The sequence below is a fragment of the Melospiza georgiana genome, chromosome 5 (assembly GCF_028018845.1).
Source record: "Melospiza georgiana isolate bMelGeo1 chromosome 5, bMelGeo1.pri, whole genome shotgun sequence".
NCBI lineage: Eukaryota > Metazoa > Chordata > Aves > Passeriformes > Passerellidae > Melospiza > Melospiza georgiana.
Window position 1 is genome coordinate 60,782,221 of NC_080434.1, and position 13,154 is coordinate 60,795,374.

The 13,154-nt window shown below is 38.0% G+C and overlaps 1 protein-coding gene across 3 annotated transcripts in view; it reads right to left on the bottom strand.

The window, feature by feature from the left end:
* LCORL (ligand dependent nuclear receptor corepressor like) overlaps positions 1 to 13,154 on the bottom strand; it is an 80,333-nt gene continuing 67,179 nt past the window's right edge. Inside the window, exons 7-8 of one of the 3 annotated variants that reach the window (XM_058023749.1) lie at positions 1,308 to 1,447; positions 1 to 883 (exon numbers count right to left, since the gene is read on the bottom strand). In XM_058023749.1, coding sequence (XP_057879732.1) covers positions 843 to 883; positions 1,308 to 1,447 — 181 coding nt within the window. In that variant the 3' untranslated portion in view covers positions 1 to 842. Of the gene's footprint in view, positions 1,448 to 13,154 lie in introns of all 3 variants that reach the window. The other 2 variants (XM_058023748.1, XM_058023745.1) reach the window with 2 other exon arrangements.

Genomic DNA, 13,154 nt, shown 5'->3' on the forward strand with positions numbered 1-13,154 from the left:
TCAAAACATGATGAATGTTTATTGTTTAAATCACATTCTTTTAATCATGTCCAATGCTTCAGTGACTCAATACTCTTTTGGGATCTTGTGCCACCAGAATTCATAACAATCTCTTTATTTCAGTGACTGGATTGCACCTGCAAACCAACAAACCTCTGTAAAGAGGAAATATGCAGCTTCATTTTTGTAAGGTGAATCCTTAAAACCTTTGTTTTATAAAATACAGTGTCTTCCAAGGAAATTTCCTTCTGGGAAATTAGTTTTTGTCAAGTAAAGGACAGACAACTCATCATGAATTAAGAAACCTCTACTCTAGCTACTGAATGTATGACTCCAGAAAAAGAGAAGTATATTATATGGTTTTATTCTAACACTTTTTTTATAGCTGTATCAATAATAAAGTTTTGATGAACAAAGTACATGAACCTTGCTAAGATCATTTAAGCATGGAATGTCTACAATGTAGTCAGCTACAACCATTTACTACTTCTTTGAGTAGAGATAAAATTTCGATTTTACATTGAATTTCCAAAGTACACGGAAAAAATGAAATAGGAAGAGCATTTACATCCATTTTAATTGGTGGCAGGCATAAATTCATAAAAACAAACGGGGAAGAAAGACCATTTAGCAGAAACCTCAAAAAGTGCAGTTACAGATTTGTTGAATGACAATCTTTCACGAGATTCTCCAGCAGGCTTGGTCTTTCTTTTAGACATTAGGGTCATTAAACACTGTCACACAGAAGTTCTCAAGGTCAGTGAAGATGAAAGCATACTGCAGAAACAAACTGGTGCTTCCATACATTTCATCCATTGGTGAAGGAGATCTCCTCAGGTCATTTAGCTTTGTACTGCTTTGCTTCGAGGTAGTCGGTCTCCACCTGTTACAGATTTGTTTGAATTATTACCATAAACCTTTACATGGTGACCTATGCCACAAATTACATAATATATTAACTTTCGTGCACAAAAATAAAATTGGGAAACCAGAGTTAAATTTAAAGAACATAGAAAAATCACAATACTATTAAAGGGGAACATCCGATTCTGATATAAATTTGAACTGCAAGAATTTCATGATGGTCAGATGTGAAACTTCATATTTAGAAAAGAAAAGTACATCAAACTGAATAATGCTAATAGTATATAAAGCCAAATCACACAAGATCATTTCAAGATCAATGTAATAAATGCTTATTATTTAGCAGAAAAAAAAAATCAGGAACAATGTACAAAATAATAGTGCAAGAACAGCTGCAATCTATTTGTTCTCATCAGTTTTGAGATTTTGGTTAAAAACTTTACAGCTGGCGAGAGATGCTGCTGAAAAACTCAGATTCCACTCAGTGGGCTGATTAAGGCACATCTTTATGGACTTCAAATGTTCATTTTCTGTGTTCATGTCTATTGAATTCTGCGGCTCCGAGACTTTCACTTGTAGCGTGCTGTGAGAAAAGAAGGGGTGGTAGGAGAGGGAAAAAAATAAGAAAAAGTTTAGTACACTTTCCTCTTGCCCTGCAAACAAGCTGATAAGAGGCAAGATGAGGCGCTGGCAGATCCTGTGTTCTGCTGGATTTTTGTTGTTGCTTTAGTGCACGATGTTCCAGAAACACCGAGATTAGAACCCTGCTGTGCTGTGCTGTGCTGTGCTGTGCTGTGCTGTGCTGTGCTGTGCTGTGCTGTGCAGCAGACTGGGCTGGGCTGTGTGGGGAGGCCTGAGCCCTTCCATTGGCAGTGTCAGTGCCAGGGCAGTCTCCTGCTCGTGCTGCTCCTTTGCAGGAGGTGCAGGAACAGCTGCTCTTGCTCCAATCATCTCCAGCTGACTGCTGTAAAGGCACAGAGCAGGAACTGGGCAAGAGTTTGGGGCTTGTTTTTATTGCTGACTGTAAATTTAGTGCAGCCATGGAAGGACTCATATAGATGGTATTTTGTTTTAAATTTAGGGGAAGAAGTAACACAGGAAGGGAAAGAAACCCAGTCCTTTGTGGGGGTCACTAAGCAGACTAGGACAGAAGTGTGGATTGAATTATCAAACAGTTTGGGTTGGAAGACACCTTTCAAGGTCATCTGCTCCAACCCCCCTGCAATGACAGGGACATCTTCAACTAGATCAGGTTGCTCAGAGCCCCATCCAGCCTGATCCTGAATGTTTCCAGGGATAGACATACAGCATCTATCTGGACAACCTGTTTCAGTGTTTCACCATCCTCATCATCAAAAATGTCTTCCTTAATATATAAAGCACTCAGAAGTGATTTAAGATATAAAACATACTCAGAAACAATTTCAATCCTCATGTCAAACCTCTTCATCCCCTTTATTTTACTGCCTACCTCCTGCAGTGATTTGTCACTCTGTGTGTGATACAGTGTTTCTCACCATCCTTTTCAAAGTTTTTGACAACTTCTAGAATGACAAAGTTGAAAATATTTCTGAGGTACTAAAAATAATGTTCTAAGTCTTGTAATTAAGGGTAGGAGGTAATCACCATGCTAAAACCTATCTGAACACAGTTTCCATCCAAGGGGTATTTAAGCAGCAGAAACAGCTTTTACTTGCATTGCAGGCAAAGGGGTTCATTACAGAACTCATTCTGAAGGATGGAATGCGCTGCAGTGTAGTGCTTACATGCACAGAGTGGCTCAGGCCAGTCAGTCAGTGTAGAACTACAGCCTAAAACACTGGCTTGTGCTACTGAAATACCAATGACTGACTTTGATTAAAACATTTCCTATGTCACAGCAAAAGGGAAAGACCTTAGACAACAGCTAGAATGACAATTCACTGTTGTTTGTCACAGATATCAGACACGGTTTTAATATTTCATATTTTAATATCTGCACCCCTCAAGGCTGTGTGCCTTGCTGACATGGCAGCAAAACAGAAATTTCACATTTCCTAACACTTGTTCCCAACTCTCCAACTAGTGCGCTGCCCCCATGCTCTGCATGTCCTTGTGTCATTATTCAGCCTCTGTCTTTTGTCTTATTTTGCCTTGTGCCCTTTTCCTCTGGTTGCTCTGATCTTTTCCTTCCTGCAGGAAAAGGAGTGCAGGTGTAGATGATGGACAGGACTTCAGTCAGCAAGGTTACTTTCTTGAGTTTACAACCTCTTCAGACTTGGATCTTTGCCCTCAGGAAGCGAAAGGCTTTTCTTATGACATGGGATTAAGTGCAGATGGAAGATGGTGTTAAGGATTCAGTTAGCAGCTTTCCTCACCCCTACTGACTTTGTGCTTTTCAGGCAGGGCCATGTAGCAAAACAGAACTTCTAACTTCCCAACAGCTAAATGAAGGATAGGGCAGGAATGTTTTGGTTTGGTTTTTTTTTTTTTTTTAAGAGTTGGGGTGGTTTGGGTTTTTTTGTTTTTTTTTTTTTTTTTTTTTTTTTTTTTTTTTTGTTTTTTTTTTTTTTTGGTGGTGCAGGTATATACCTACAAAATACTTTAAATCCCAGCATTTCTACTGTCATTAAAGCAGTGTAGACAGATAAACTGTGTTGAATGCTGGGCAAGGGCCAGACAGAAAAAGCCAAAGGTTTTTTGTTCATTGTATGACCTGGCACCTTCCGTCTGTAGATCAACTGGGAATTGCACCAAGCTGCCAAGGGCCATTTTCCAAACTACACTGCTGGTGCTAGCAGTGTATCCTAGATTTGGTGCCATCATTCCTTCTCATTTGCTTGGACTATAAATGAAAATGCTGAGTGCTAGTATAGCACCAAACAGCCCTTTCCAAGGACTCTGCTCTGTCAGGAACTGTCCAACTCTTCATATTTTAGGTTTGTACAGGTTTCTGTACAAAGTGCAATGGGCAGGACTGAAGTTGCAAAGCTAGAACTGGAGTATGTGTTGATAATTTTCAAGTGGTGATCTATTTACCTCTCACAGAACTCTAGGAAACTCAATACTTTGCTTTTTAAATAAATGCATAAAAACAGGAATAGAAAAATGTTAATTTTTTCCCCAGTTCCTCAGTATGGGTAACATCAACACAAAAAGTGAAAGTACTTTAGAAAATTTTACTTTAATAAAAAGTAAGTGGAAAATAATATGGTTAGAGATCTGCTTTAATATATTTGTTAACCAAGAAGAACCTAGTCTTTCATCTTGCTTTTCATTCCTTTACTTGTAGTGATTTCTTTTCCAGCTGTTGATGTAACAAGGTAAAAAAACTGTGTATTTAAATATTTTTAAATCAGAGAATGTAATTAAAGGGACAAAGTCAAGCCCCAGAAGCCATGGGGCCTATTTCAGGAGAGCCTGGAAGAGTATCCCCACTTTACAGCCCCTGGAGCTCTGCACTACCAGCACTCACTCCAGCAAGGAGATGGAGTTTCCTTTAATTCCCTAAACACCAGGCATATACTGACCTTACACAACGGTCTCTAAAAAGGTCAGAATTCCCAGTTCTGATGCCATGTGTTTACCATGCCTGCAATCATCATCAGTTTTGTTTTTATTCACCTGGGACTCAGTTAATCAGTTTCCATGCATGTGATTTGTGGAAGTCAGCTACAGGTGTTTCTGTGACATGGAACATCACAAACTCCAGCCATGGCACATCCAATAGCTCTCTTTTCACTGGGGAATTTGAAGACAGGACAACAGTGCGGAAATCCCAGTGAAAAAAGTGAAAACCATCTTTATTTTTTTCACAATTTGTACAACAAATTAGTGAGATATCCTGAAAACTCACCATTTTTTCTTCATCTTAAATTAAGCTACCCTTTCCTAGCCCTTTTCTCTAAATAGTCTTGAAGTGCTGGTAACATATTTACTGCTTAATTGAAAAGATTTTATATTTCACCATGTATAATACCTGATACATATAATTCTTGTCTCTTCTTAGAAAGTAAACAGAAAAAAAAGGCACATGGAAATGTGACTATACTTTTTGATCTGAAACAAGGGCAATCTGAAAAAATGCCTTGAGGAGGCAAATTCAGCAGCCCCTCAGCAGGTGCTCTGCCATGGTTGAGTGCAAGGGGCCTGCTCAGTCTCAGAGGCTGGAGCTTCCCCAGAGCCACGTGAAGCCCAGGGGTGGCACTGAGGCCATGGCACAGCACACTGAGCACGGTGACAGGAGCAGGACACGCTGCTGGCTCCTGGGAACGGCCTCCCCTGCTCCAGGCTGCCTTTGGAAGCTGCTGCACGCCAAACCAGCAGGGCTGGAACAGTCAGCGAGGGCTTCAGGGTGCTTTTATGTGTGCTGGAACTCCCAGCTCCCCCACCACCATTACTGAATTTACCATCTTGGAACAGTGCTGCAGAAGGGGTGGATTGCCTGTGTTGTTCTAACAAATTACCCCTGCGTGACTCTGACTCAGCAGCCACATCAGAGTCACACCGACGGACTCTCAGGTGCACTCTGGTCTCCTTGGCTAAGCAGAGAACCCTGTGTATGGTTAAGTTTCCAGACCTGCTGGAAGGATCCCTAAAGGGATCATCTCTCCCCACAAAAATCTCCTCCTATCATTAAATAAAAAGGAATAAATAGAAAGGTTTGAATTCAACCCTCTACTAAAGTAAGCAGTGAGAGGCCTCCCCATGCTCCTAAGCGCTAAAGAAAAACTTGTTCTTTTCCACACTTCCTGTTAAAACTGCCTCAATACAACTTTTTTTTTTTTTTTTTTAATTCAAATTTCTTTCTTTAGTTTTACCCAAATCATCATTATACTGTTATAAATACTGTTTTTTAATGGCAGGATGGGAGAGCAACACCAGAAAATTTGAGGCTGCCAAGTACAAAAGGAAAATAATATTCTTTCAACTGCTTATTTTCTCTGCAGTTTGGAGCCACATTCTTCTGGAAAAACAGGATATTTGACACCTGTTGTTGTTGTATGAAAATGATAAAAAATATCTGGCTAGCTCAACTCCATATATTTGCTGAGTTAATCTGTCACAACATGTTGAAAAAAAAGTAGAAAAAAGAAAAAGTAGGAATGGGTAAAAATATCTCTTATCTGTTAGGTCAGTCCTCAGCATTTCCCAGAGACTGCCATCAATGCTGTGTGCTTGTGTGCTGTAAAACAGCTATGAAAGCATCACTGCAGGGCTGTGTTTCTCTAAGTCTTTTGCAACACCTACAGATAAAAACATCTCCTTCCCCACTATTTAGGAGCAAGGTCAAACTGGCTCTTACCCTCCTGTCTGACAGAAATTCTGCAAAGTGCACTTGTTAAACACTGCCAGCAGAGATTGCAGACTGGCAGCTTGGAAAGCATAAGAGCATCTGTGACACACAGCACTGACTCGGGGCTTTTACAGAAAGGTTTCAAAAACACTGAGTCGAAACAGTAAAACTTCAGCAGAATTAAAAAAAAATGTTCTCTGTACAAACCCTGCTCAAACAATTTCTCAAAAAAGGAACTGGTGGAATACACTAGATTAAAATCTACAATGAATGCAGCAGCCTCAATATGACTTCCAGCAGAGACTGATTTGGTAATGTAATATATATTGAAAAGACAGCAAATCAAGCATGCACAGTCTGACTGATTGTGTCTAAAATTTAAACTCATTTTTTCCACAATGCCAAAACCCAGCAGCAAAGAAATCTACAAAGAAAATTTTAATGTCTCATTTACCAACAGGACTCTCATTGCAGTATGAAATAACATATTTCAGATGAGAGGATGGAATCTCATTTGGGAATCAGAGAGAGAAAAAAATGCGCTGGAAATCAATCAAAGCAAGATGGGGAGATAAGCAATATTCAGAGAGTCTTAAAAGTCAGATATAAGGGCTGAGTGCTAAGACAAACAAAACAGCACAGAACACCAAGACATGAGGTGAACTGAAAGGAGACAAAAGAACAGAGTGAGAAGTCAGAACCAGCCATAATCCCAGACTGAAATTATAGTGGAAAATTTATCTTGCTCTTCAGACTAACTCAGAGTTGAGTCTTGGTTTGAGAAGGAAAAAAACGAAAAAAAAAAAAGGAAACATGAGTGAAATACATACAAAATATATGTGAAAGACAGCAAGAAGAGGCAAGTAGGATTTTGTGAGCACTCTTGGCCTGTCAGTGAAAGAGCATCACTAACTGGTAGCTTTTTTCTGAATTTCTATATTGAGATACCAACACACTGTTCAAGCTTTAACTTTCACAGAGCAAAATTACACAGCAGCACCGATCATTGGTACTTCATCTTCAAAGACCAAGCACAACAGTAGCACTGAACAGCAGGTGGTTACATTTTCAGGTAAACATTTGGCAAGTGGAATGGATGGCAACAGTTTGAGAGTGCAGGTAGAGAAATAACACAACTTGCTCCCAAAAACCAGTCAGCCTCAGAAAATTACACACATCAGATCATAGACAACACAAAAGGTTTAAATTGCAATTTCATTCAAGAATTCAGGAACTAAAGCTCTTTTTAGAAATAAATTAATCAGGCTTGCACAGCCATGGAAGTACAGAGCTCCATTCTAATGGCTCCCCAAAATACAAGGTAGACTTGAATATATGTTGTCTAAATAGCAACAACATTCCTTTCCCAATTATTTAAAGCAGCCTGACTGAGAAGGTTTTGTAGAACAGTGATCTTTTTGACAGGAACCACCATGTTTTGTGGTGTTACAGACTCTAGCAGTCCACAGAAGACAAGAACAAGGAAGTAGAATATTAATGTAAGCTGTCATGAAGAACTCATTAAATTTTAGGGTGTAATTTACTAGTGATGATAGTACATAACCAGTTAAAGAGAAAAAAAATAATCCTATGATCTCAAACTGTTCATAGCATACTGTCTTAAAAGATCTTGGTACCAAAAAGCAGCTAAGATTCTAACAGTTGAAAGGCAGCATTATTAATGCGATGATGAACATAATGAACTCTTAGCTTCTAAGCACCACCCCAAAACAAGCCTCCTTCTGATCACCAATCCCCTGAAAGAAAACTAATTTCTAGTTATGACTAGAAGCTAGCAGCATGTAAATAAATAAAACCCCTCAACACCTGTTGTGAAGATGAGCACTGTTGTATTTGACTTACAAATATACTATAACAAAAGAAAAGCTTTTATTTTTTTCTATCTGATCCTAATTAAGAAAGGTTTGGAAGGAGGCTGGGGGTTCAGAACAGTGTGTGCTGCTGGTTCAGGCTGCTCTGAGGAAGCACAATGTCCCCATCTCAGTGCTGGGATGAATGCAGCTGTGGAAGTCCTGCCACTTGAGCTCAAACCTTTAATCCATAACAGTTTTTTACATTATAAATGCAATTATGTTATGGAGAGAGATCATCTCAGAAACATGATGAGACAGTCCCTGGGTGGTTTAAAACCCACCAGACTTCTGAATTCAGGAAGGTCAAACAGCAATTTGCAAATAAGTAATTTCCTTTTCTGAGATTTCTACTACTTAAATGTAATTTAAAACCAGCTGTAAGTAGTAAACTGATAAATAGGAAATGTCAGCAACAAATACGATACACAAGAGAATTTATTCAAGCACACATCACAAGAACTTTAAACTAGAAAGACAGGTAACAACAACAACCAAATTTAAAGAACTGATACCTCAAGTATAGCTCTTAAATATTTACTTGTGGTGTAAATATATTTCTTACATTTTAAAAAGAAATTCTTATTATTGAATGTTTTGAAAATTATGCTAATTGCCCCAATAAAAACACTAAGCCTAACTTTAAGTAGTTTTTTTCCCCCTAAAATTTACCCTGCATTCAAAATGAAAGACTTTACACATAGGCAAAAGAGCACAATTCAACTGAGAATAAGAATTTATTTTTCAAGAAAAATATTTTAAGTCATTCTTACAGCTTTTAGACAAGATTTTTTCTGGTAGGTTTCCATTTCATGTACAGGGAAATAATCCATTGTTTGGAGCAAGATTTCAATAGTTTGAAATAAGACAGCTTTGAGGGCAGGCCTGGGTCAGTAAAATATCAGGTATAATCTCTGAGTATATGTGAAATTCACACCTTAGGTAACAGGAACCTGTGACAAGATCCATCTGAAAAGACTGACTTCCCTGAACATCTTAATTTTCATGTATGCATGCAGTTTAATATGAAATGTGAAAGCCACATTATTCTAATTCCTAGCAGAATCATAACTTAGAAATATTCTACCCTGAGCTACAAAATGAAAACAAAGAGTAAGACCTGCTTGGAAAAACCTGATTGTATCACATTACTCACTGATGGCTTGACAGTTGATATAAAACATCCCAAACCAAGCAGAAATTCAGACTTATGCTTTTAAAAGTTTTTTAAGTCCTAAGTTAATTTTAAGGCCATTTCTACTGGTATACATGAAGTAAGAAAAGTAGGTCTAAAGTTGATTTAACTGAAGGAAGAGCTGCAATCAAGTTAAGATACCTGCCCCACTTACAGATAAACCATGATGAAAGAGAGAAGCAGATTCTTCTTATGGATGCCCAGAAGTGACAGAAAGAAGCAAGGGCAGTGAGTGGGGGATGGAGAGTGAAAGAAAGTGTGAAACTCCTGCCTAAATTTAATTTGTGGTAAGGAACCAATACAGCTGAAAGCAGACATAAGTCAGGTGAATTTCTGCTGTTGAAATGACAAATCAAACAGTAAAACCTGGACAGACTGAAATCAAAGAATAGAATACAGAAAAGGGCACATTGCCTCCATAAATCATGAAGTTTCTCACTAAAGGTTTACAACCTCTTGACACAGCAAGAGATAACATTATCTGTGCTCCAAAGAAATGGAAGAATAATCTAAACAGCCTTTACTGATGACTAGAACATGAGAAGAATCAGCATAAAAAAATGGTCCCCTTTCAGTTTTGAAAAAATGCAAAGAAACAAAAATTGCTTGACCTGTCCCACAAGGACAGAACGTGAAACTTGCCATGAATAGGGCAGCAGAAATGAATTTGTCTAGAGTTATAAAGCATCCAGAGCTGATGGCCCAAAAGCATGGAGATAGGAAGATGAAATTATTTAAATATCTTGATCTTGGAAAAGACATATCTCTACACTGTAGGAAAAAATTAAATTACCTGGTCTTCAATATGAAAAAACGGATTAAAAATCTGGTATGGCTTTTTACAAAAGAATTTCTGTATCTAGGTTTGAAGAAATCTATGACAAAAACTGACTGATATTTTGTTCATGGTATTAAAAATCTCTTGGCAGGTGTATGGACCAGACAGAATGGACCAGCCAAAGTACACAATGAGAAACATGCAGTAAAAAATCAAAACAGGAATAAAACTGGGCTGCACTCATCTTCTGGAGAAAATCCTTTGGCACTCACAAACACACAGCTTGGCATAAAATGAAAGCTGATGCATGATCTGAGGATCAGTTTGGTGCTAAAGGAGAGGAAAGCATGAAAGCAGTATGCAGAGAAATGTGGAATACCCAGAGTGCAATGGCCTGGCTGTGGCTCAGACACGGGTCTGAATGAACAAGAGGAGCAACAGCAAAGTTGTGCCATGAACAGCAGCTCAGCAGGACAGGACAGGCACTGCTGGGACAAAGGCACAGGCAGCCATCCTGGAGCACAGAGGAAGCACAGGTCAATGCTGTACTGCAACACCACAAACAAGTGGCGTGAGACACAGAAAGGAGCAGTTCAGCCAACACAGGAAGAGACAGCCAATGGCAAAGGTGCAATTTTCTCTACAGGACCAGAGCTGATGTGCAATGATTTGACATCTCAATTGAGCTCATCACACTCCTTGAAAAAGTATGTACATCTTCCTACAAAAAGGTACAAAATTGCAGGGAAAACATAGACAATCTGATTTATTAAGTGAGTAATTAATAAAAAAAGTTCATGAAGAATCATACACTGAGAATGAAATATAAAGTGAGCATTTAGATGAGAAAACAAGTCAGTTTGCTGAAAGCTGGCAATCCAACAATGGGAAAAAAGAAATAACAGATGAAGGAGATACGGTTTTCAAGATGCATGCATTTCATATCTCATGCATTGAAAGGAGACAATGGAGGAAGATGTGTCTCAAGAACAGCATTATTTTATAAAGTTACAATGCAACCAATCAAAACATTGAGTCCTCACCTGGTTAGGACTGTGGCATATGTATTAATTATTACTCAGTGACAATAATTTCAATCTTCTATTTGACTAGCGGTGAAATAAGATTTACTTTTCTAGCTTTTTATAAAGCTCTACTAAAAAAAACCCTTGTGAGCAACAGAGGAAAACATTCTAAATAACTTCCCAATTGGCATCTAAATCAAGGTTCTACTTGCAGATTTTCAAAGAAGTGATTTTCTCTTAAAGTCATACCTTAGAAAGGTTCACAGGTAGCACATATCCCTATATAAATATATTCAGGCACAGGTCTATATATCACACATTTCTATATAATTGTATTTGGTAAAACCCATAATTCTGATTTCCAAATGTTTTCCTCTGATTTCTTTCAAAATACCTAACAATAAAAATCCTTAAATAACTATGAAGTAAACATGGCTAATGAGGACTCCATAAACTTTTTTTTTTATTGAGATCACACACCCAGAAGCACCATCACATTTGAGATGACACTGAGTACAGGAAGCAGGACACTGCCCCAAGTGCCACCAAGGGCAAACCCACCAAGCTGAAATGCTGTAGTGGGGTGTGCACAGCAATATTGGCAAAATGCTGATCTTAAAATATTAGACTTCTTGTAGACAGCAATTTCCTTTCAGATACATCCATCTAATTACTTGCTGATCATTGTAAAAATATCTGTCTTAATTAGAACCTGAAGGTTGCCAAGAGCTTTCAGAAACGCACAGCATTCTCAGTGACACCCAAGATTCAAGGACATTTTACAGAACCTTTCTTTTCCATGCTGACCACAGGAAATATTGGAGAAACAAAGCCTTTTGATAAGGAAATACTGTCCTTAAAATATGGCAAAATTACTATTTCTATTAAATTAATATCCAGTTACCAAATAACAAAAACATTTCTATTAGTCTCAAAGGTTGTTGAAACAATATCTTTAAGGCACAGCTATTTTAGCAAAATTCAATGACACTGCAAGCAAAAGAATGAACAGTGAATAAAAGTGGCATCATATTTGGCTTACAAGTCTGAAAATTATTTCAAACCATCAAGGGTCTGACTAAAACTATCCTTTTAGAAGTGAAAGATGAATTAGAAAGGGAAAATCTACCCAAGAATACATGCAAACAACAACCCAGTCATGTCACACCATTTAAAATTTCCTCCCTTGACTCTGGAACCAGAATCTGCACTTTTTGAATGTAATTAACTGAAGATTCCATGTAAGACACTTTCCAAAGATGTGGTGAAAATAGAAAAGCAGCACTAGCTTTAGCATATCAACAATAGAGAAATGCCAAGAGGCACAGTACAGAGGTTTCTATGAATTACAGCATCTCTCTTGAACTATTTTCAACACCAAAATATGGAATTGTCTCAGCAAAATTAATGTGCTCTGGTCATGGTCAGACTACATGAATACTTAATTTACAGGTTACCTCTTCACAGGCTCTGTTAATTGACTTCCCTCCTTTTCTATCTAACAGCAACAGAAGCTCTGCTTTAAGGCCATGAACTCTCAACAGAAGAGAGGATTTTAAAAAGGATATGTACTTGTCAGATTTTCAAAAGCACTGTGCAGGCCTTGGAAAAATGCTATTTTCTCTTCTAGTAAAAGGCTTTCAAAGGAAGACAGAAGATTGTCTATATTTATTTAGTATTACAAGTTCCCTAAAGAAAGCTGAAAAATCTAGCCATTTCCTCAGGACCAAGGACAAATAGGAAAATATGACTATGAGTTTCTCAGTTTTTGAAGAGGTAAAATTAAAAACAGACAGCAAAGCCATACTGAATAAAATGATGAAAAAATCACCCCAGCTTAGGTATAAAACTGGGTATATAAATTCTACACAAAGGCCTAATGATCTAAACTACAGAACAATAAGCTACAGAAAACTACATATCGTAGCAGGTAAAGAAATTTGAAGACCCCAGAGCTAAGTTCTTTAAAAAAGTCCATTATTCAAAGAAACAAGAATAAAAATCCTTAGCTCAGAACCCTCAAAAGAAGATGAGTAAAAGCATACTCTAAGACAATATGCAAATCAAAAATAAAACTGAACAGCACCCAAAACCTACACATCCCACATTGGATCACCTGATGTGAGAAAAAGAAAAGGAAAGAAGA